Here is a 21,602-nt window from a genome sequence, read left to right as displayed (position 1 = left end):
CATGTGTCTATGATGAGGTACCTCATAAAATGGAAAGTTTGATTGAATACACCATTACACCATGAGTAGAGCAGCAGTGGTCAGGTAGACTTGGACAGAAAAAAATAAGGCTATTCTGATACAGGGTTGTGTGCATGTATCCACAACTTTGTCACTTCAATGTTGACCTATGCAATGTCTTCTGACAGGATTCTATATTAAATTGATTCAAAACAAGCAAAAGAAAAAATAGCTACCCATCCTTATAGGATCACGTCATTTAGGACACAAAACCCACTTAGTAAGGATTGCCACAGGTAATCTCTAACTTCACAGGTATTTAGAAGCTGACTTTGACTTGTATATTCTTAAAAGACTGGGAAAAAAGAGTAGTGGATTGCCCTTCTCATTATGACTTGCCATATCAAGACTCTGAAACCAGATCTTTCTGTAAAATTAGGAAAGATCCACATCAGATATGGTCCCTGCACAGATTACAGGATTAGATAAAGTCATCTTTCTGTTCCAAAGCAGTTTTGGCTTGTCAATATCTAGGACACTGCTGTAGGTTTCACCAGGGATAGAGTGACTGAACATGAATGCTAATATTTGACTAAGGGGTTTGTTAGAATACAGAGATTTAATTATGGACTTCCTCTCTATCTAATTAGCAGGATGCTAACCCAGTATGCGAGCACTTTTGTCCAAAGTGGAATGCATTGAACATCAACTGAAGGATGTATATATATTTTACTTTTTAAACTTGTATTTATGACCTCTCAAAGGAAACATTTAATGAAACCTTCTCTAAATAATGTTCACATCACAAAAGTCCCCAAGTTGACATTCAGAAGCCTGTGTATGTGGAAACCTCTTTCAAAGTGGGAAAGAAAACACTACAGGTGCAGGGAAAGAAATTTCAAACAGAAATTCATGCAAAATGAAAAAAATAACATGAGATTGTTCATACTGGTCTTCCTGGATAGTCAAACCAGATCATGTGCAACACAGACTAATGCTGCTCCCTGCAGGTGGATCATGAGCCCACATAAAGCCACACCAACTTCCAACTTCATTGGAATTCAACATGGAGTTACGTGCTTAGCTGCAGAGAGTGATCTTCAGGAGCACAGCTTTTGCATGCAATGCATTTACTCATGTGACCTCAAAACTTGTCTTCAGGTAGAAAAACCCACTAGAAGATGAATTATTTCCATGGGAATTTGTTCATTTAACTAATTTCAGGTCCATCTTAGTTTACTGGTGTTTCATCGCATTGTGCTGTTTGGGATACAATAAAAGCTATAAAATATTAAGGAACTACCACATTTTTCAGTTCACATGCAGCTTTATTAATGTCCTGATAAACTCCTAAGAATGACTAAACTTGAGTTTGTTTGGTGTTTCTATTTAACTCTTTTGAGGCATAAACCAATTAGACACAAAATACCCTTCCAAACTGTGCTAAAATCAACAGCAAAATCATTCACTTTCCATGAAAACAGAATTAGTATCATGCTCCTAGGATGCTGTGGATCACATTTCAACACAGAGACTCTGTAAGGCAGTGGTATAGCATCCTAGTCCTGAAGGTTAATGGTAGCATTCCTTCTTTAACCTTAGACACAGGATAATAAACAGCACCAATATAATGATAGTCCAAGCTACCAGTAACCTTAAGAATGTGCAAGGAATAGACTGGCAGGAATTAATCTGCCATTTTCATATATCTGCCCAAGGGGAGTATTGTAATTGCAAAAATTTACTCTTAGACTGCTGAGACTCATAGTAATTATGTTTCTTTTTTAATAGAAATAGCCACAGGTAGTAACAAATTGGGTTTTGAGATGGGGAACTGGGCATGCATTCTAACCCAAATTACTATGTAATTGTCTTTATTATAAAACACTACAGAAAACCCAAAACTTAAATCGGAACAAAAACTTTCCCTTAAAAAATCTTCTCCCATGGCTATTCAGCATGTGTGCCTATTTCTTCATTCACAGGTATCAGCAAGACCAGCATGACTGCAAGCAATTTATCTAAATATTTTTGCCATTGCAAACCAAAATTCCTGAAGTGTATATTTGTTTAATAGACACAGCTTCCTCTTGCTTTACAAGTAGGTCAAAATCTGGAAATCTAGATACTCATTCCTAAGTTTCCTTTGCCAGTATCAGGGGATGGAGGAAAGGTATGTGGTCTACACATATACTAAATTAACTGAAATTAAAGTTCTCTTCAAAATTCTGGAAGGCTGTTTGAAATAAATGAGCCCAGGAAAGTACTTTCACACTTGAAGATATTATTATTTTGTTACAAGACATCATTGCAAGATCATGTATGTGGTGGCCAATGAATAAATATCAAAATAAATTGATGCAGTTGCTTCTGCCCCTTGCAAAAGTATCGCCTGTTACACCTAAAAAGAAGCTACATGTGTTTTTAAGTAGACAAAATACATGCAGAGATTTAGACAAAATGAAGACTGTATATTGAAAGAAATAACAAACATCTCGTTTTCACCTCCTTTTCACCCAACAGATACAGTGCTGACTGATACATTTCCTGTCTTGGAGCCATGAGATGCAAATTATCATGTGCTTTTTAATAACTAACGCAGTCCATGGGATCAGTTAAGTGCTGTTTCTTTTCACATGTTGCATGCATTGTACTTCCCTTTAATCATCACTCAGTCCTGAAGTTTGATAGCAGAATTCCAGCATGAAGTGGAAAATAAGGTCCTTCCTTACCTACTCTTGCCTCAGGAAAAAAATGACAACACCATTTGTCTCTAAACTTGAATGCTTTCTAGTTTGCAGCAAAAGGTGCAGATTGACAGCATCTTCCAAAACACTGCTACACAGCTCTGTACAGATCATACACAATAAATAAAAAAAATAATTAGATGCATATTACTAATTAATAATGCCTTTTATCCATCTAGATGGTTCTTTTGATTCCATTCTGCTCTCTTTTCTGTGCATATCCACATATTCATGTGTACACACAGTTACATTATCTGGCCCATAGCCTAGAAATGTAATAGTTTCTAAGGCTTCGTGGTTGTCATTTTAAAAAGGCTTTTAATTTCATTATTTCACAAGCACTCTAAATTCCACTATATTCTTATTGTCATTTGATCCACTGAAACGATGAAGGGATCACAAAAGAACACACTTGGTACTCTACAGCTGTGGCTAGATAATCTGGCTCATGATCATCAAAGCAGGATTGTTTTTATGATCTTCAAATCTGCATATCAAATTACTCAAGTCTGCAAGAAAGCAACACATCAGGACTATCTCAACAGAATATGAGAAATGCAGTTGGAGGCTAAGTGAAACTAACAGCTTTTGCAGCTTTGTGGTGCTCTTAAAGCAAAGGAGAGAAGCAACAGGGAGAAGTGCAGGTAACAAAAACTAACAGATTCAATTGACTCCATACCTGTAAATGATCTGTTTAATTTTATGGTTCTATTGACCTGAATTAAAATGACCACTGAATAAGTGTTTTAAGGATCCTGCCCTGAAAGAAATAATATTCATTTAATTACACATATGTATGTATATTTCCACAGGCCTGACAATTACTCATGCACTGACTGAGGACATGCTTTTTTCTAGATTAGCACAAAAAGACCGTTTTTTACACTGCTGGTAGTCACTCAAGTGCTGAATCTGAGGTACATTGTTAAAACAGTGTTCTTTTCTTTGTTATTTTTAAAATTTTATAGAATTTAAATATTTTCATTAAGAATTAATGAACATTTGTTTAGCCCACTTCAGCTCACCGTTTTTTTAAACTGATTCCTAGCTAAACAATCATAAGTGGTTGCTTAGCAATCAGCAAAGAGCGAGACAGAAATATAGTGAGTAAAGAAACTGACTGACATGTTCTGTGTTTGAATCATGGTATTCAGTAAAAACAACAGAATAACACCAAGAGAAGTTTAAAACAACATTCTCTTAATAAAAGAATGCAAAAATCTGTCTTTAGGAAGAAATCATGCATTTAAAAGCTGCAAATTGTTATTCACATGTCTGTCACTATAAAAAAATTCCTGTAGCTATTATTAAAAATACATTAAAATCCTTCAAATGTTCATGAAACCATTATTTACCTATTGTTTTAATTCAATTGTCAACTGTGCTTCCAATGGTTTTAAAAACAGTATATATCTACAAAGCAAGCAATAGTTTACAGCTTTGAAGACTTGAAATTGATTTTTAATGCACCAGCTTTCAAACACTACAAAGGCTGCTCTCTGCTGATAAAGACAGTAAACAAGAAATTGTCCTTTAAATGTTCCCTCTAATGTTTTTCTTTAATTAAAAATCAATCAAAAAACATTGCCACATAAAAAAATTAAAATTAAGACATTAAAAAATGCTTTATGTTTTTGACACACAACACATTCAAACCGGAATGAAAACTTATGATGTTATTTTGTTTACTCATATTAGTTTAGACTTTTTTTGCACTGTTAACATTGTTAATAAAAAAATAAAAGCATGTAAAAGTACTTTATCACTTAGCTCTTTTTATAGAGTGGAAATGGTTACAAATATTATGAAATTAAACTAGAAATGATAAAAGTACTAAAGTAAAATACTTTTTCAATACTTTAGGATTATTTTAATATATTCCCATTCTCTAATCAGACCAAAGCTTATTTATGTAGATTAGTTACATGTAGAGTCTCATTTATCTAACCTGTATTTGTTCTTTGATCACAAAGCTTGTTAACTTAAATGGTCTTTTATTGTTATGATTCATTTTCCCATAATTATGTGGTTTAACTGCCCGATTTTTTTGTTTTAATAAATATGTGCACATGCACCGATCATATTCAACAGTATTATGCTGGATGTTCAATGAACTGTAAGAACCATTTCAATATAATAAAACTGCCTGGAAGTGTTCCAGGGAAAGGACTGGAAATAGGAGTAATCACAGTGTCACTAGAAGCAGTACAGGCAATGCACACATGTTGAACACAGATCAGTGGATGGTCTGAACCACCCTATGAAAATAATTCTGCATGACTCTCACTGCAAGAACCTACAATGCATGGATTAGAGGTCTCACCCACACAGCTGAAATTATGCATTTGCATCTCATGACAAGACTTTTCCTTTCCCCTTTGGAGTTCTCTCTTGGCAGGCCACAGACACTGCTACACAAAGCCACCCAGCAGGGAACAGGAGAAGATTAGGAACTTTTCTGTTACGGGTTAAAGTATTTTATGAATGTGAGAAACTCTGATCATATGCCACAAAGCCAGCAAAAAGGTCCATGGCTAAAGTCAAATATCTTAATTTGAAGGACTTAACATGCCTAGATTGCTTATACCTTATTATATTGAAAAACAAACCAGTATGGGACTGACTGCCTTGAGGGCTAGAAAAGGAGATATCCCCTCAGTGAACCAAAGCAAGACACAAATTTATCTTTATGTTGTCCCTCTGTAAAAATAACACTAATAATTGGCTGAAACTATGCAGTTTTCTCTTTATATGCAGAGGGGTTCCTCAGCTTTGAGGACCAAAAAATAACACATCTCATGTCAAGAAAGTGGATGAATTGATCTAACCTTTCTGTACAGGTAATACCACTACCTAGTGGAAGCAAAACAGTAGGAGAAAGAGATGGTTCTTGTGTGACCTTATTAAGAAGAAACTGTATCAGTGGCCTTTGGGATTTAGCTAGAAAATATATGACTGCTCAAGAAGGTAATTTAAAGCACTGTCTAATATTCTAATTAACAGGGACATTCATAAGAATTTGCTTGTTCTTGAATGTAGTACTCAATACTGAATATTTTATCTAAAATTCTTAATAATTCACTTTTTTCTTTCTCATAGGATTTACAGTAATTAATCCAGAATTTTCAACTGTTAAAAAAAAAAGTCTACAGCAGACTGAAAAACAAAGGTTACACTATGTCAAATAGATTAGGAGGGTTTAGAATGCATCCTGGCTAAGAAATATGTAGCTGCACATTACTCTGTTTCACCTCATCAACAAAAGCAGTGACTAGTTAATATCCTTGGTGTCCTCTTAAAAACTTAACAAATAAAACACTTTAATTCAAGGAACTTTTTTCCTCAGTCATTTTGTCAGACCTTCGTAGTACCTTTTTCCTATTTCTTTCCTTTTTCTTCTTTTTTCTATTAAGGCAAGAGCCTGCAGTCCCCTGAGAGTTTTACTTGTTTCCTGTATTTTTGAACCCTTTAGCATTAATTTTACCACTTCTCTTACAGCTGAAGTAAGCCATACAATTGAAAGCATAAAGCTTTCAGGCTATCTGCTGCAAAAATTTGTCCCAACTGCTCTACACTGACCTTTTGGCATCAGAAGATTGCTTCTATATTTTAAAGATAAAAACAGATCTGTGTTTCTGCTCTGGTCCACAAATCCTTGTTTAAGTTCTCATCACTGAATTTTTTTACCTATTGGGAAACATTAATACCAGTGTCTTTTCTTCATACATGCAGGTAATCCTCAGGCTTGAAGAAGTATCTGAAGAATTCTGCCATGCAACATAGATGTTTTTTTCAGAAAAAAAACCCAAACCAAATCCAAAAAAACAACCCACATACATGCACTTTTTGTATGTAGAATGAGTGCCTTGCATGGCAAACGTTTAGTTAAGCTAAAACTTAACTAAATTTAACTTGATATTTTTAAATTTTGTAGAAAAAATGAAAGAAAGAAAAATTAAGCATGATATTTAGACACATACATGTAAATATTAGCTGGTATGTTAATGCTTCCTGGGAAGGAAGGTAGTGAAGAGAAAGAAAAAATGCCATAGAAAAAAGACAAAAATACTATTTTTTAAAAATAAAATCCCAGCTGGTTCACATCCAGATGTTGTGACTTGGGAGGAATTATTTTAATGACACTTTTGTCTTATCAGAGAAACCAGGTTATATCTATTTTTTCTTAATACCAAGTAATATTTGTGAATATTTCAAGCATACCTATTGCTAATTTTCCATGTAAAAATATTTGCTGAGTTTTAACAATGACGCTGCATTAATCACAGCTTCAAAAGTACAGGAAAACATGTGATAACATATGTTCAGCAATATAGTCAATGGAGTATTTGATTTCTTTTCCACTGTACACATGATTATACTGGGTTAACCATCGGACTTGATCGTATTGCCCAACTTAAACCATTCTATGTTTCTGTGTTACAATTTGCATCATAGTTACAAAAACATCTAAATTCCAGTCTCCTTAATCATTCTTGTAAAGATGCTGTAATAAAAAAACCCACAAAAATCTCAAACCTCAGAATGAAGGGCCCAATCATACTATTCTTAGCTGCATTCCACAGAGGTGTTAGTCACAATTCACACTTGAATTAAAATAATTTATTAAGTCAAAATTATGCTATTTATGAGTAAGAACAGGCCTTTTCATCAACATGGGTAAGGATAATAAAAACTTGAGAAAATATGTTGTTAAAGATAACTTTTCAAAGGATTGATCAGTCATTGAAATTGCACTGTAATCACAAATTTGTAGGGATTTTTCCACCTAAGGTAGGTATGACAGTGAACACGAAGATTCGGAAAGCTCAGGTAACTTTAAGAGAAGTTGAGAGCTGTGAGAGTCAATCTTGTATAACTTGTTTCACATATTTTATAAAACAGCAAGTTCTACAGATATATTATTATTCTTAGTTTTTTGTTAACAAGAATTTCAGTTCTGGAAAGACTGTTTTCCTTTTCATAATATGTATATTCCACTTTAGACTCCTCAATTGTTTTTTCTGTATTATTTTTATTGCTCTTTATTACAGCTCTTCATCTTGGAAAGTTCTTTCCATTTCAAATGGACTTGTACATCAAGAATGATCCTTTTAAAATAAGAGTGCTGTAAATATCACCAGCAATGAATTCAAGATCAAGACCAGAACAGATGTAACACAAAAAAGGAGTTCAATTCTGCTTCCTTTTTCTATTTCAGCAGCCAGTGCAGATGCCACAGCGAGTGGTGTGTTGCCAGATCTGGTCCTAAAATGTATGTGTTTTGTGTAACCATACTGTGCAGTCCATCTTCACAAAAGAAAAAAAAAAAAAAAAAGCTTCATGGAAGCATAGGAAAGGTTTTGTCCTGAAATTCTCACATTTTAGGATGGATTTCATCCACCGAATTAAACTAAAGATGCAGAACACAAAATCAGGCTGTACACAAAACTATAGATTGTATTTACACAATGCAAGCATTCAGAAGAATTATTTCACAAGACATCTAGCCTTGCAAAACACTGTTAAAGCTACAATAATGATACCTAGGCAGGTAGTTCAAGAGCTGCATCTCACAACTTAGTGTCTTTAGATACAGCCCTAGAATATGCAGCTGTGAATCTTTGGAATCAAATCTGCAAACTTACAAATGTTTAGAACTGCTCTAGTATACTCTTAATGCAAAATGTTGTCTTGTTCTAGTTCTAGTGAGAACAGGAAATAGTACTTCTCTGTTGAAATGGGAGATATAAAAAAATTTAAAAATTATACCTATGTTTTCTGATAGGAATTTAAGTCACCGAGGATGAGTGCAACTTCTGTCATGAAAGCTGCTTCTCCTTATATGTTGCAGCTCCAGATTTCTTTTTGTAATGTTACAATTTCTGAGCAGAAGTTTCTCAAAGTATGAAATAGCATATTTAAAGACAGAGCAGCACTAATACGGTTCATGGTTTTTTATTTCCCATGAAGACTCAATTTTCTTAGGTACTAGTAGACACCTGGCGATGAAGTTGCACTGGGACATGACATTAATCCATTGACACATCATAAACATCAGGTGGCTGAGGTATTAAGAATGATCTGTACTCTATCTGAAATGCTGTGGGAGTGCCTGGTACAGCAGATACAGCGATTCCCAGCTGAGAGCTTCTTTCAGCAGAGTCATTCATTTTTAGCTGTTGTTTAACAAAAGCTGTGACCACATCTTTTTTTATTTACACCCACCTTATTCCTGATACATTTACAAAATTCCCCAATTGCACCACAAGTATAGCAATAAATAATCTCTAGGATGATCAACACTACCTGCAAATTGAAAATTGAAAATTTCTACACTACTGATATGTCACTTTGAGGAACCTGTTTCTAGAACCTGCTTGTGTAAAGAAACTATTTGTTTTCCTTTATCCATCCACTCTTACCTACTGGAAATCAGCAAGAATGAGGTGTGACTTGTTCACATAGGGAAAGGCAAACTAACTCAGAATTTTGGTAGGAGAGATACACATATGTATATGTTAGTAAGTTTATCTCCGAGGTCTGAACTTCAAAATAAAGCAAATTTCTGTTTCTTTTAGTCAGGTGAGTAGGTCACCAAAATGAGATCAACCAAATTTTCTCAGTAGTCTTTAAGGTCTAGAGTGAACAGAAATCTTCTTTCAGCCATGATGAGTTTCCATTTTCTCCTGCTTTCCTTCTCCCCAGTAAAAATTAATAGTTTGGATCTGAAGTGATTTAAAGGTCACATGGAATTTTGACCCTGGCAACGAGAATTGTACAGCATTGCTCTATGTTTAAATATTTTTAACAGACTTTTGTTTGAAATCACTGTTTCTAAAGTATCTTTAGGAAACCGTTGCTGAAGTTAAGAACAATGAAACATGCTAAAGTGTAGATGTGTAACTTCCCAGTGTGTTACTAATTCATACACTATTCTCAATACACATCAATCTCAGGTGGGCATGGAATCACAAATGGTCAATCTTCAGAGGGCATAAGAACATGCAATACTCTTGGCACCAATGTATGCAGCATTCTTGTCTGCCCATCCAACATTTTATACATATATGTATGTATGCATGTTTAAATTAATTTTTGTGGTACTGAAGAAGTTAATTGACTCATACAGAAGTAACACATGCAACTGTGGTACATTGGTGAATGCTGCAAAGTAGTGAGGAAACACACAAGCTGTCAAATTTGTGATTAGTGTGCAACAGAAGTCACTTAAAGAGAGACAAGATTACAGCACTCTTACCCATATCAGGAAGTATTTCATTTAACTGCCAGTCCTTTTGGGTCAGTCTGAAATCCCTAGCCACTAAGTAACACTTTACTCCACAGGTATTTGTTGATGTAAATGGGGCTATCTGTAGAGTAAAATACTAATCATGAGAAATAAGGGAACCATAAGGCCCACTGGCTTCACTAGGTCTTATTAGTAAGTGAAAGGAATAAAAAATATTATGCACTTCTAATAAGAGTGAGAAAATTTGGATCTTACTAAGAAAGAAATTATTTATTTTCTATTAAATATTTATGGAATCAATTGGATGTACTAAGTAATAATATAATATTCAGCATGCATGTAGAGGATTGTGCCATTAAACAGTGGTTGAGAAAATGAGAAAGAAGAAATGCAGTTCCATAGTATGAATTACAGTATGGGATTATCATGTTTCAAACTATATCTGTAAAAACTAATGGGAACATTTGTTAGAGGACCCTTACACAATTGTTTACATTACCCTTACTGAGGTACTGAGGAAAATTGCTTAACTGGGTTATTAAGTAAAAGAGATGATAAAGCAGCTGAATATTGTGCCTTTTTTTTTTTTTCCCCACTGCCTACACCTTTTATGCCTAACTGTGTAATTTACATATGCAGACACAGGTTACTTGGAGTGATTAAAGATATAGCAGATCCAGAGAGAGGGCTGATCCTTTATTATTTCTCCTTAAGTCTGCAGTTTAAATTTTACATGAAGCAGAAGTACAGGACCAGACATAAAGTAGTGCCTACATTCTAAATGCAAATTTTATATAAAATTTACTCCAGGGATGTGGAGATGGAGAATACAAAATGTATTTTAGTAATGCAGAAGTACAGTGAAGAGGATCAATTTTCCCCTTTAGCTACTTTAAATCAGAGTCTTTTCTAAATAGAAATCAACTACACAGTTTCTTACTGTGTCTGTTTTGCCAATACAACTACAAAATATAGTATCAATAAATATGCTTGAACAGGTTGTACACCAGGTAAAACTGAGTGTTTTCTAATCCACTGACTGGACCATGCAAACCTCCAAAACACTCTGTGTAAATAATGAGGAAAAACAAGACCAGTATTAAATATACCAGTATATGTTATGAAGAGTTTCAGTTATATTTTCCATAGCTGTCATAATCAAACCTCTCATAGAAACCACAACACACTTTTTAAGGGAGGAAATTCCTCTTTTAGCTTTATATAGATCTCAGGAAAAAAAAAAAAAAAATTATTGATCTTATACAGGGAACACTGTAAAAAAGAAGGAATCATATTTTCCATAGGGATTTTACACTACAATTGAAACTTTACTATTCAGTAGCATCAATACATTAATTGCTTTATATAGACATTACATGGTTGTAGGAAAGTATAATTTTCTGTCTTTTAGTAACTATTACACTTGTCAGTAAGAAAAATGTGGAGTGTTTCTTTTTTTAGCTCTCTGACAACTCCATTTTACAATTAAAAAAAAGTTGACATTACTTAAACAAGTGCCATGGAAAGTTATTTGTTTTTTAAAGCATGAATAATAAATCAAATTATCTCCGGTTGTGCCCTAACCTAAACTCTTTCCTAAAGTGTCACTTTTTGTTAAAATCAATTTCAGATTTGAAGTATTGCTCTTCTCACCTAATTGATAAAAACACAAATTCATGATAGGCATAAAATGAAATTGTTCCTGTGACATAACTCAATAGTCGCTTGAGAATTAGTTTACAGTGACCTTGTACAGGCAGCCTTTTAATTTTTTTTTTATTTTTTTTTCACCAGTTATAAATGTTCCATTTCCAGATCATTGGTTATTTGAATTCTGGTTCTTTAAACTGTCAATTACCATTGGCCATTTCTATTCAGTTTAAAATATTAGATACAGCTGGCAAGTAGAACATTTGGAGTTCACAGATCACAGGGCATGGTAACTCCAAGGTATTATGAATCTTCTTCAGGTACATCAAATGACTACAGTGCAACATCTTCCCCACTAGCTGCATACACAAAATGAGTCTCTGTCACTTCTGATACACTCAGCTCATTCCCCTATGACTCAGAACAGCATATCAGGAGAACCACAGGATAAAACAGATATGACATTTCAAATATATTTAATAGTCATTATCCAGAGCCTGCTTTCAATCTGAACGTTAAAAATCACTTTGGAACATACCTGTAGTGTTTGAACATTAAGCTGCATTAATCATGAAGTAATACTCTAAATTAAATCAACTGGAGCCAATTTCTGCCCTCACCTTCACTCTGCAAGTTCACTGCTCTGAAATAAATCTTCTGAGTTTGGACTTTAAACTACCTGCTAAAAATTAAGTCATTCTTTGATTAGTATCCTATATCCAATGGTCCAAATTCTGCCATTTCTCACATTCAGAAAAGTCAGTAGAGGACAGTGTGGATATAATTGGCAGCAGAATGCAGCCCAGCTACAATTTCTAAATGAGCTTTGGTAGAAGACAGAGTGTGTAAGTCTTTCACTATAAATCAATCATCAATGTTGACTCAGGCTACTGGAAATCTGACTAGTTGTTTTGCTGGTTTATGACAGGATGTGAGTTTTGTTAACATTTGGAGGTAGGAGGGAGTCACCACATACATTTTCTTTCTATTTGACTAAGCATAATTTTCAGCACTGAAATTTTAGTTGTTTATGGGGAGAGGAGGAGGCAATGGGGCCCCAATGATGCTGTCAAAAAATATATTTATGGATATATATTCTGAAGAAGAAAATTTAAAAAAAAATAAAACATATGTATTGGAACGATTGCTCATATTTATATACAAGATTGTAGGGCTATAATACACTGCTGCAATAGATGTCCTCAGTGTGCAGTTTCTTCCCTGTCCTGTTAGTTACTGCAGGTGGTATGACCACTTTAGAAATGCCCCCCCTCTTCTCCACCCCAAACCAAAGAGAAATGAAACCTGTGGAAGTGCCCACCTCTGTCTCACAGTCTCCTGGGGAAATACCCCATCGTGCCTCAAATGAGCTAAATGCCTGCCCACACTCTCACATGCACCTCTTTGGCACTGCCATAACTCTGTCTGTGTTTCAGTGGGCATTTTCTTTTGGATCTCATGGGAACCATCAATGTGACAGCAGAACCAGACCCACCAGATGTGGTCTGGTTCCACTTTCATTAAGTCCACCTCTCTTCAGTGACTTATGTTGGTCCCTTCAGCGGTGCCTTACAGCAGATTGCACTGCAGACAAAAGGGAAAGTTAAACCAGTGTCTAAAGTGAGGTGCAGGGTATTCTAAAAGTCTCCTACCTGAATTATGGACATCCGGCTCGGGGGAGCCTCGCTGGCGTTAGTCCCTTGCCCTGTGAAGCTGGTGTGGCAGCCCACATGTCCCTGGGGTACAGTCAGGTTGTTGGAGGCGGGCTTCAGGTACATCACCTCAGACCTGGGAGAGCTGAGGGGCAGGCGGGTCTGGTAGTCAAAGTACATGGGTGAGGTGGCCAGGGATGGGCTGCTCACCACGTTCATGACATTGAGGGGACCCCGGCTGTCCTCGCCCTCACTGGGCACCAGCATAATGTCATTCTTGCTGATCTTCTTCTTCTTGCCCTTGCCCCCTCCACTGCCACTGCCTCCTCCTCCCCCGCCACTGCCTCCCCCTCCTCCCAGCTGAGGGTGGCTATACTCGGCAATGCGACAATTATAGGTGCGGATCTCCTTGTTCTCTCGCTTGCACTTCACAGCAATAGTGATCATGGCAGCCAGCAAGATGATGGAGACAGTGCTCAGCGTCACAATCAGCGGCAGCGACAAGTCCCAGTGTGGCCGCCGATGCTGCTCGCCGTTCACCTGCGGCTCGCCAGCCTCGGGCAGGGGCCCCGCCAAGGCCCTGACTATGAGCTTGGCCACAGCAGAGAGGCTGGGCTTGCCATGGTCACTGACTTTTACCACCAGTTCAGCCACAGGGCTGAGCTCCTCCCAGTAGGGGTGCAAGGTGCGTATCTCACCACTAGTGGGGTCCATCTCAAAGAGGTGCTCCTCGTTGCCTTCCACAATCTCGTACGTGAGGCGCCCACTCTCCCCAAAGTCACTGTCCAGGGCGCGGACGGTGCCCACGGGGTAGCCCACGCCAGCATTGCGTGGCACCTGCAGCTCAGCAGTGTCGTTGATGAGGGCAGGCAGCACGATGAGGGGCGCGTTGTCGTTGACGTCGAGCACGGTGACGCGCACTGTGGCATTGCTCTCACGGTGGGGTGAACCCGAGTCTTTGGCCAGCACGCGGAACTCAAAGTGCTTCGTCTGCTCATAGTTGAAGCTCCTCAGGGCATAAATAGCACCATTTGTGGGGTTGACAGAGACATAGGTGTAGATGGAGACATCTCCCACGTGCCCGGGCAGAATGGAGTAAGACACCGTCCCATTTTGGCCCAAGTCAGGATCCTGGGCCAAGACTGAGCCCAGGTACTCTCCAGGGATGTTGTTCTCAGGCACCTGCAACACGTACAGATTCTTGCTGAAGCGGGGCGGGTTGTCGTTCTCATCAAGGATCCGGACGGAAAACGACTTGGTGGAGTTAAGTGGGGGATTGCCCCCATCACGAGCCACGATGGTCACATTGTACTCGTCCTGTGCCTCACGGTCCAAGGGTCGGTCAGTGACCACAGTGTAGAAGTTGTCATAGTTCTCCTCCAGGGTGAAAGGAACGGCACCGGGCCCGCCGCCGCCGCCCAGCACCCGACACTGGAGCTGCCCGTTCTTGCCCGAGTCGCGGTCGGTGACCCGCACCAGGGCAATGACAGTGCCCGGTGGGGCAGCCTCGCTCAGAGCTCCCTGGCGCACGGAGACAAAGCCAATGGTGGGAGCGTTGTCATTGCGGTCGATGAGGCGGACAGTGACCTTGCAGTGAGCAGGGATGGGGTTGGGCCCCAGGTCCCGAGCTTGGACATCTATCTCAATGAGGCCACTCTCCTCATAGTCCAGGTTGCCCTTGACACGGATGAGGCCGCTCTGTGGGTCAATGCTAAACAGGTCACGGACGCGCTCAGGCGCGTAGCCACTGAAGGAGTAGAGCACCTCCCCGTTGGTGCCCTCATCAGCATCTGTGGCGTTGAGGTCGATGACTGCCGTGCCTAGCGGTGCGTTCTCGGGCAGCTCGACCACATAGGAGGCTGCCTCAAAGACGGGGCTGTTGTCATTGGAGTCAATGAGGCGCACATTGATCTGCACTGTCCCTGAGCGTGGCGGGTCACCGCCGTCCAGTGCCGTCAGCACCAGGGTGTGGTGACTCTGCTCCTCACGGTCCAATGGCTTCTGGATGACCAGCTCTGGAAACTTTGTGCCATCACCACGGGACTTCACATCGAGGGAGAAGAGGCCGTAGTCATCACGAGTGAGCAGGTAGGTGCGCAGACCATTGTCCCCAGCGTCTGGGTCGTGGGCGCTGGTGAGGGGAAAGCGGGTGCCTGGTGCAGCGTTTTCGGAGATGTCCATGTCCACTTGGTCAGAGGGGAATGATGGTGCGTTGTCGTTCAGGTCCTGAATCTCCACTTTGATCATGCAGATCTCCTGGTCATTGGCGAACACCTCGAGGGACAGCTGGCACTTGGCGCTGCGCCGGCACAGCGCCTCACGGTCAATGCGCTGCTTGGTGTAGAGCAGCCCGCTCTCCCCGTCCACGTCCAGGAGGTGCGGGGCTGAGTTCTCCAGCACCCGGAAGGTGGACTTGGGGCCGCGGCTGCCGCCGGGGCCGCCGCCGGGAACGCCACGCTCGGCGGGCAGCATCCCGCCTCCCGCCGCGCCTGCCGCCAGCCGCGCATCGCGCCCGATGTTCCCGATGACCGTGCCCGCTCCCTGCTCCTCCGGCACCGAGTAATTCAGGTTCTTCAGCGACAGGGCGGGAGCCCAGCAGAAGAAGAAGCAACAAATGGAAAGGTACATCCCCGAGCAGGGGTGGGGGCGGCAGGAGCAGCAGTGACGACCAGGGCTGTCCCCGTCCTCTTTGCCTCCTGCGCTGGGGTTGTTGTTCCTCCTCTGACGGTTCTTTTTCTCTTTCCTTTTTGGTTTTGATTTTTTTTTTTTTTCCCTTCTCTTTCCCCACCCCTATATTTCAAGTTCCTGAACCTGTTGCTCTAAAACATCTGCAGAGACACAGGATGAGAGGCAGCAAATAGACCATGTAGCTCAGAGGGAGGGAGCAGTCGGGGGGGTCGGGGGGAGGGGAGGGAGCAGCTTCGGCAGCGTTTCAGCAAGAGCTTGCCGTGCTTGCAGTCCCCTCGCAGTTACTTCGTCTGTCCAACTTCGGCAGTGGGAGGGTTTCAAAAATCAGAAAATTTGCAAAAGATCTTCTCCTCCGGGCAGGTGATGTGCTCCCGGTCCTTGAATCCCCGCAGATGTACAAAGAATAATAAAAATAATAACAATAATAAAAATACCGGCGGCAGTGGTAGTTTTTCTAAAGACTATCAGAAATATTCTTTAAATGTGTGTACTTATATATACATAGGAAAAGGGGGTGGTCACAGGTCTGTAGCAGAGGTAAAAAAAAGCTTATTTGCTACTCATCGCTTGTGATACGACTGATGGAATGGAGGGTTAGGAGAAAGACAGAAGGGAAAAAAAAGTCTCAGCTTGTTGTTGAAACCTTCTTCGTGTGCAGTGAGCGGCAGTGAAATGTCTGATTGCACCGCGGGGTTGTTGGTTTTCAGGGAGTGTTTTGCTGCATTTAGAGATCTAATCTTGCATTGCTTGCGGCGGAGAGCTGCATCTCGCTGCCGTCGGTATTTCCCCCCTCTCTGTCTCGTATACCCTGGGTCACTGTTTCCTTCCCGAATCAGAGGGACAAGGAATGAGGATTGCAGGGCAAGAGGGGAAAACAAAACACATTAAAAAAAAAAACACCAAAAAAAAACAAAACCCAAACCATCCCTCCCAGCAAAAAATAGTGCTCGGATTTATAGCTTCCTTTCTCTCCCTCTACTACCAGCCTCCCACCCGTCCTTTTGGGGTGAAAAAAATTAAGAAACCCACCAGCTGACCGTCATCACTAGCAGTAAATGTATATTTTTGAGAGAAAGCTCAGACCGTGCCCAATCAGCAGCACACTTGGGTTTCTTTAAGACAGGCCAGTAGCCGCCGCCACCACCACATCCTTTCTCTCCGTGTATCTATGCGTGTGTGCGTATGCGTGTCTGAGGAGCTGCACTTTTCTCGATGCAGTTTAAATCCAGTTTGCTTTTCTCTCATGCCGAGAGGAAAGCAACAGGCAACCCATGGCTGGACGCATGGATTTAAAAAAAAAAAAAAAAAAAAAAGAAGAAAGCAAGAGAGGGGGTGAGAGGGCGGGGGGAGAAAGAAAAGCCACCACACACACACACACACTCTCTCTCTTTCTTAGTCTCTCGCTAAAAGGGAAACAGTCTCTGTATTCACAGGGCTGCGCTATCAAGTGCCTCTCTTTTCTTTCTATTCAGCGTCTCCTTCCAATGACACTGCCACCTAGTCCTCTTCATTTAGGGGAGGGGAGAAGAAGAGGGAAAACAATCCTGGCAATGAATAAAGTGGGAGATCTTTTAATCGATTAATTAGCTGATATTAAAACCTATGCAGTTCCGCGATCAGTGTGATGCCTTTTTTGCAGTCCTTTCAAAGCTTTAGCAGTCTCTGAGCATCTTGGTACAGGGGAGAAGAGCGGCAGCAACGCCAGATGCGTTCCCCCCTCCGATATACACCTTTCCTAGCGATACGGTGTATAGGTAAATACTGGGGAAGAGTAGCAAAATTTTATTTCAGGTTCTTTTAACAACCTGAAATAAATGAATGGTAAATCCAGAAATGCAGGTGTTTCAATCTGCTTGGATGAGTCAGATCCAGCGGAACAAATCACATTCACTATCGCCTCATGTTCCTCCCTTCACAGACATTAGTTGCAGCTTCTTCCTAACGCTTCTCTGACTCACTCTACCGACAGGAAAAAATTTAATCAGATTTATATTTTGGAGAGGGAGGAGGGAAGAAAGAAGGGGATTAAAAAAAAAAAAAAGGAAAAAAAAATTAGAAGGTGGGGGTGTCGGATCCAGCTACACTTTTACTATACCTCTTTCTCCAGGAGACTGAGGATCAGGAAAACAAGGCTGTTATCCACTCACTGGCACAGAGGCGCGTCTGTCTCCTGCTTTGCTGAGTGTTTTTAACCACCTTTCCTCAGTGTTATGTGTGAAATAAATCAGAGATCTTTCACATTAAAAGAAAAAAAAAAAAAAGCAATAAAAACATAGGTTTCCAATACATAGCTCACAGATCTAGTTCCGAGTCTCAGTTCTGCACTGTTTTTTTCTCCTTTATTTGAGTCCGGACCCAAAGTACACAGTTAATTCTGCAACGTGTGGCAGGGAGCTTTTCAAACGCAAAAGAAGAAAAAGCAAATATTCTTCTCTGCCTCATTGATGGGTGGCCCCTTGCAAACAGACGGTCGCCAGTCTTAGCCAGGCAGCACGCGGAGCGAACGCCGATCCCCGATAAACCAGATCCATTTCACCAGCCGCCCGCAGGTAAGTGGAGAATTCAGTGGAAATTCAACAGTTGGAGCCGCGCTCTGCCTCGCTCTCTCTCTCTCCCCCTCTTCCCCCCTCCTCGCTCCCTCACTGCAGCACTCGCGGGGCCGCCGCGCCGCGCCGCGCTCGCCCAGCGCCGCTCGCCGACTGCCTCTATTCACCTCACGCCGCGGCTTAAACATTGATACGGATTCCCCGCCAGCCAATCGGCGGCGGCGGCGCCGGCCGGCCCCGGCGCGGCCCGGCCAATGGGCGACGGCGGGGGGCGGGGCCGCGGCGGGCGCTGGGTGTCATTGATTAGATGGGCTCGGCGGGGGACGCGGGGCGCGCGAGCGGCTCGCGCGGGTTGCGGTGTCTGGCCGCTCGCGCACCGCAGCGCCGCGCCCCCGGCCCCCCCCGGCCCCGCCGCTCCCTCACCCCGCCTGCCCCCCGCCCCCGCCTCCCGCCCCCTCGTTTATTTATCCGCACGGCGTGCTAACAAGTCCTCCGCGCTGGCGGGTGGGGGAGCGGGGGGTACGCGGCGCCCCCGAACTCGCCCAAAGCGCTGCGAGGGCGAGCGCTTGACTCCGCCGCACGGCCCCGAGTGGCCGCCGGCGCGGCGATGCGCGGCGAGAGAAGGGCGGTGTGCGTGAGGGGACACCCCGGCCCCCTCAGCCCCGGCCCTGCGGGAGCCGCCCCGAGCGGGTCTCCCTCCCCGAGGGGCAGCTCCCGAGGGCGGGAGCGCATCCCCGCCCGCGGGGAGCGGGGCGGTGGCGGCGCCGTGAGGGGCCGGGGGCCGCGGCAGCGCCCGCGCCCGCCCCGGCGGCAGGGGAGGCTCCCGGCCGGGGCGGCGGGGGGAGGACTGAGGCTGGAAAGGTGCGTGCTCGGATTGCCGGAGGGCCGCTCTCCACCCCTGCGTACGGAAATGAAGCTGCCATTTGTGATGAGCGTGTAAGTAGCAAGAATCGTTTAGGGGGAAAGGAAAAAGAAAAAAAAAAAAAAAAAAAAAGGGAAAATATATATAAAGAAATAAAAAAGGAAGAAAATAAACTCTAGAGCACTTACAAGACGCTCCTAAATTATTTTTGGAGTGTCTCTTGAAAGAGTCAGTTAAGGCAGCTGCTCGTTTGCTTTCCTCAATAGGATAACCTTCAGCCCTGAGTGATGATGTCCATAAATATAATTTGACTTGGAAAAAGTCTTGCAGATTTATAAATTCAAATGAGTGTTCTTTCCAGACCCATCTTCCCGTCCTGAGGACCTCTTTGTAGCTGTGAAACGGATAGTTTGCCATCCAGAGCGAGTCTGCTGGTAGCCGTTATAGAACTAACGCCGTGTTAAAATTCAGTGTATAAATAAACTATACATACATTAGTGGCAGTGGGAAACCACTACTCTCAGCCGAGCCAACTTTCTGTGTGAGAGCGACGGACGGATGAAATAAAGGATATGTTTACAAAATGGGCTTTGCTTTCTGCATGAGGGCTTCAGATTGGCTGAGGGAATTTGGCGTATTCGGCTAAGTCACGTATTTGGAGAAGTTCCCTATAAAAGCAACACAGTATTAAAAGTGGAACAAACACCAGCGTAAGCCCCTGAGCTATCAGGAGACCTCGTTTGACTGCAACTTGAGTCTTCTGCTTTCTTCTCCTTATTCTGAAGTTTATGCCAAACCTTGAGGATGTTTCAGGATATCCAGAGATTTTTCCACGCCAGTTCTGCTAATTGAGTGGGGGGAAAGGGTCATTGCAATTATGTAATGGCTCCCTCTAGCGTGGCAGAGATACTGCTGCATTTGGGGTATATCCCGTGTGTGTGCATCCTGTGGGGCGTGTGTGTGCGTGTGTGTTTATATATACATACATACTCCAGGCTATACACTGTGCCTAAGTGTGTACACATGTGGTAACTCTAGTTTCTTTCAGAGCATGAAAGCACCAGCACGAATGCAAAAAAAAAAAAAAAAAAAAAGGTTTGTATTATGGTAGCATATAATATATTTCTGACAGTGTTTCTCATGTCTAGTTTAAAAAACAGCCTCAAAATCCAGGATGAATTGTACTTTTTTTTTTTTCTTTCTTTCTTTTTTTTTTTTTTTTTTTTTTTTTTTAATTTGAGGAGGAGGAGGAGACTAATGTCTTCACTTTTTTTTTCCTTCCAGCCTAGTGAGTACTTTTTTTTATATGACTCAGCATTGCACAATAAATACTCTGATTCCACAATGAATTCAATACATTTGAGGGCATTCTGCAGTTTGTAAAACAAGTATTCAGGACTCTGAATTAAGTGAAAAACTATATAACCCTTTATACAAGTAACTGGAGTCTTTGCTTGTAAAATCTGTCTTTTTTTTTATCAAACATCTTGCAGCTTACAAGAATCCATTGATACCAACGACATGCATAGAATACTTAGAGGAAAAATAAAATCTGAAACACTAGCATTGGATCTTCAAACCTCTGACTGAGTGCCAGGTGATAATGATAAATGAAACTTGCTCTGCAAGTCACTTTGGTTTTGTGGTGTTAAGTTCAGCAGAGCTGCATTTTAAGACTTATTCTCAGGTATGGCTGATTATTAATTATTTCTAATGATTTCTTGGAAAACATGCCATCTTGGCATCTTTACAAATTGTGGCTCTTAAACCGAATAGAGGCTTAGATGCCTAACTGGAAAAATTAAAAAATCACATTAGAAAATCGTGTCTATATTAAAAAACTATAAGCCTTTGACAGGCTGATGTTTGTTGCATCAGAGAGTTTATAACAACAAAATGGCATTTATTGATTTTGATCCACCTGTGCAAGTAATGAATCTTTTATTAGTTTGATGATTTTACAGTATATCTATAATACTATTTTGTCAATTTTTTAGCACACATTACATATTTGAAAACTTATACTGGCATCATGGTTTCATATTCATCAGAAATTGCAGTATTTTTCACAAAGAAGAGTTACAAATGAGATGTATGATGGTAATGCAAACGAATGCAAATAATACCTATATGTTTTGCCATGTCACTATATGTTGAATATATAGTTTGTATTTATTGCTGGGAAAACAAACAAAAAGAAAACAAAAT

At 41.2% G+C, this 21,602-nt stretch overlaps 1 protein-coding gene across 1 annotated transcript in view; it reads right to left on the bottom strand.

Moving 5' to 3' along the window:
• PCDH17 (protocadherin 17) overlaps nt 1-18,697 on the bottom strand; it is an 85,568-nt gene extending 66,871 nt beyond the window's left edge. Inside the window, exons 1-2 of the mRNA XM_056501891.1 lie at nt 18,082-18,697; nt 13,299-16,809 (exon numbers count right to left, since the gene is read on the bottom strand). Coding sequence (XP_056357866.1) covers nt 13,299-15,926 — 2,628 coding nt within the window. The 5' untranslated portion in view covers nt 15,927-16,809; nt 18,082-18,697. The remainder of the gene's footprint in view (nt 1-13,298; nt 16,810-18,081) is intronic.
• Nucleotides 18,698-21,602: the final 2,905 nt, after the last annotated feature.

Source organism: Oenanthe melanoleuca, chromosome 1, assembly GCF_029582105.1.
Source record: "Oenanthe melanoleuca isolate GR-GAL-2019-014 chromosome 1, OMel1.0, whole genome shotgun sequence".
Taxonomy (NCBI): domain Eukaryota; kingdom Metazoa; phylum Chordata; class Aves; order Passeriformes; family Muscicapidae; genus Oenanthe; species Oenanthe melanoleuca.
This window is presented reverse-complemented; position numbering and strand designations above follow the sequence as displayed.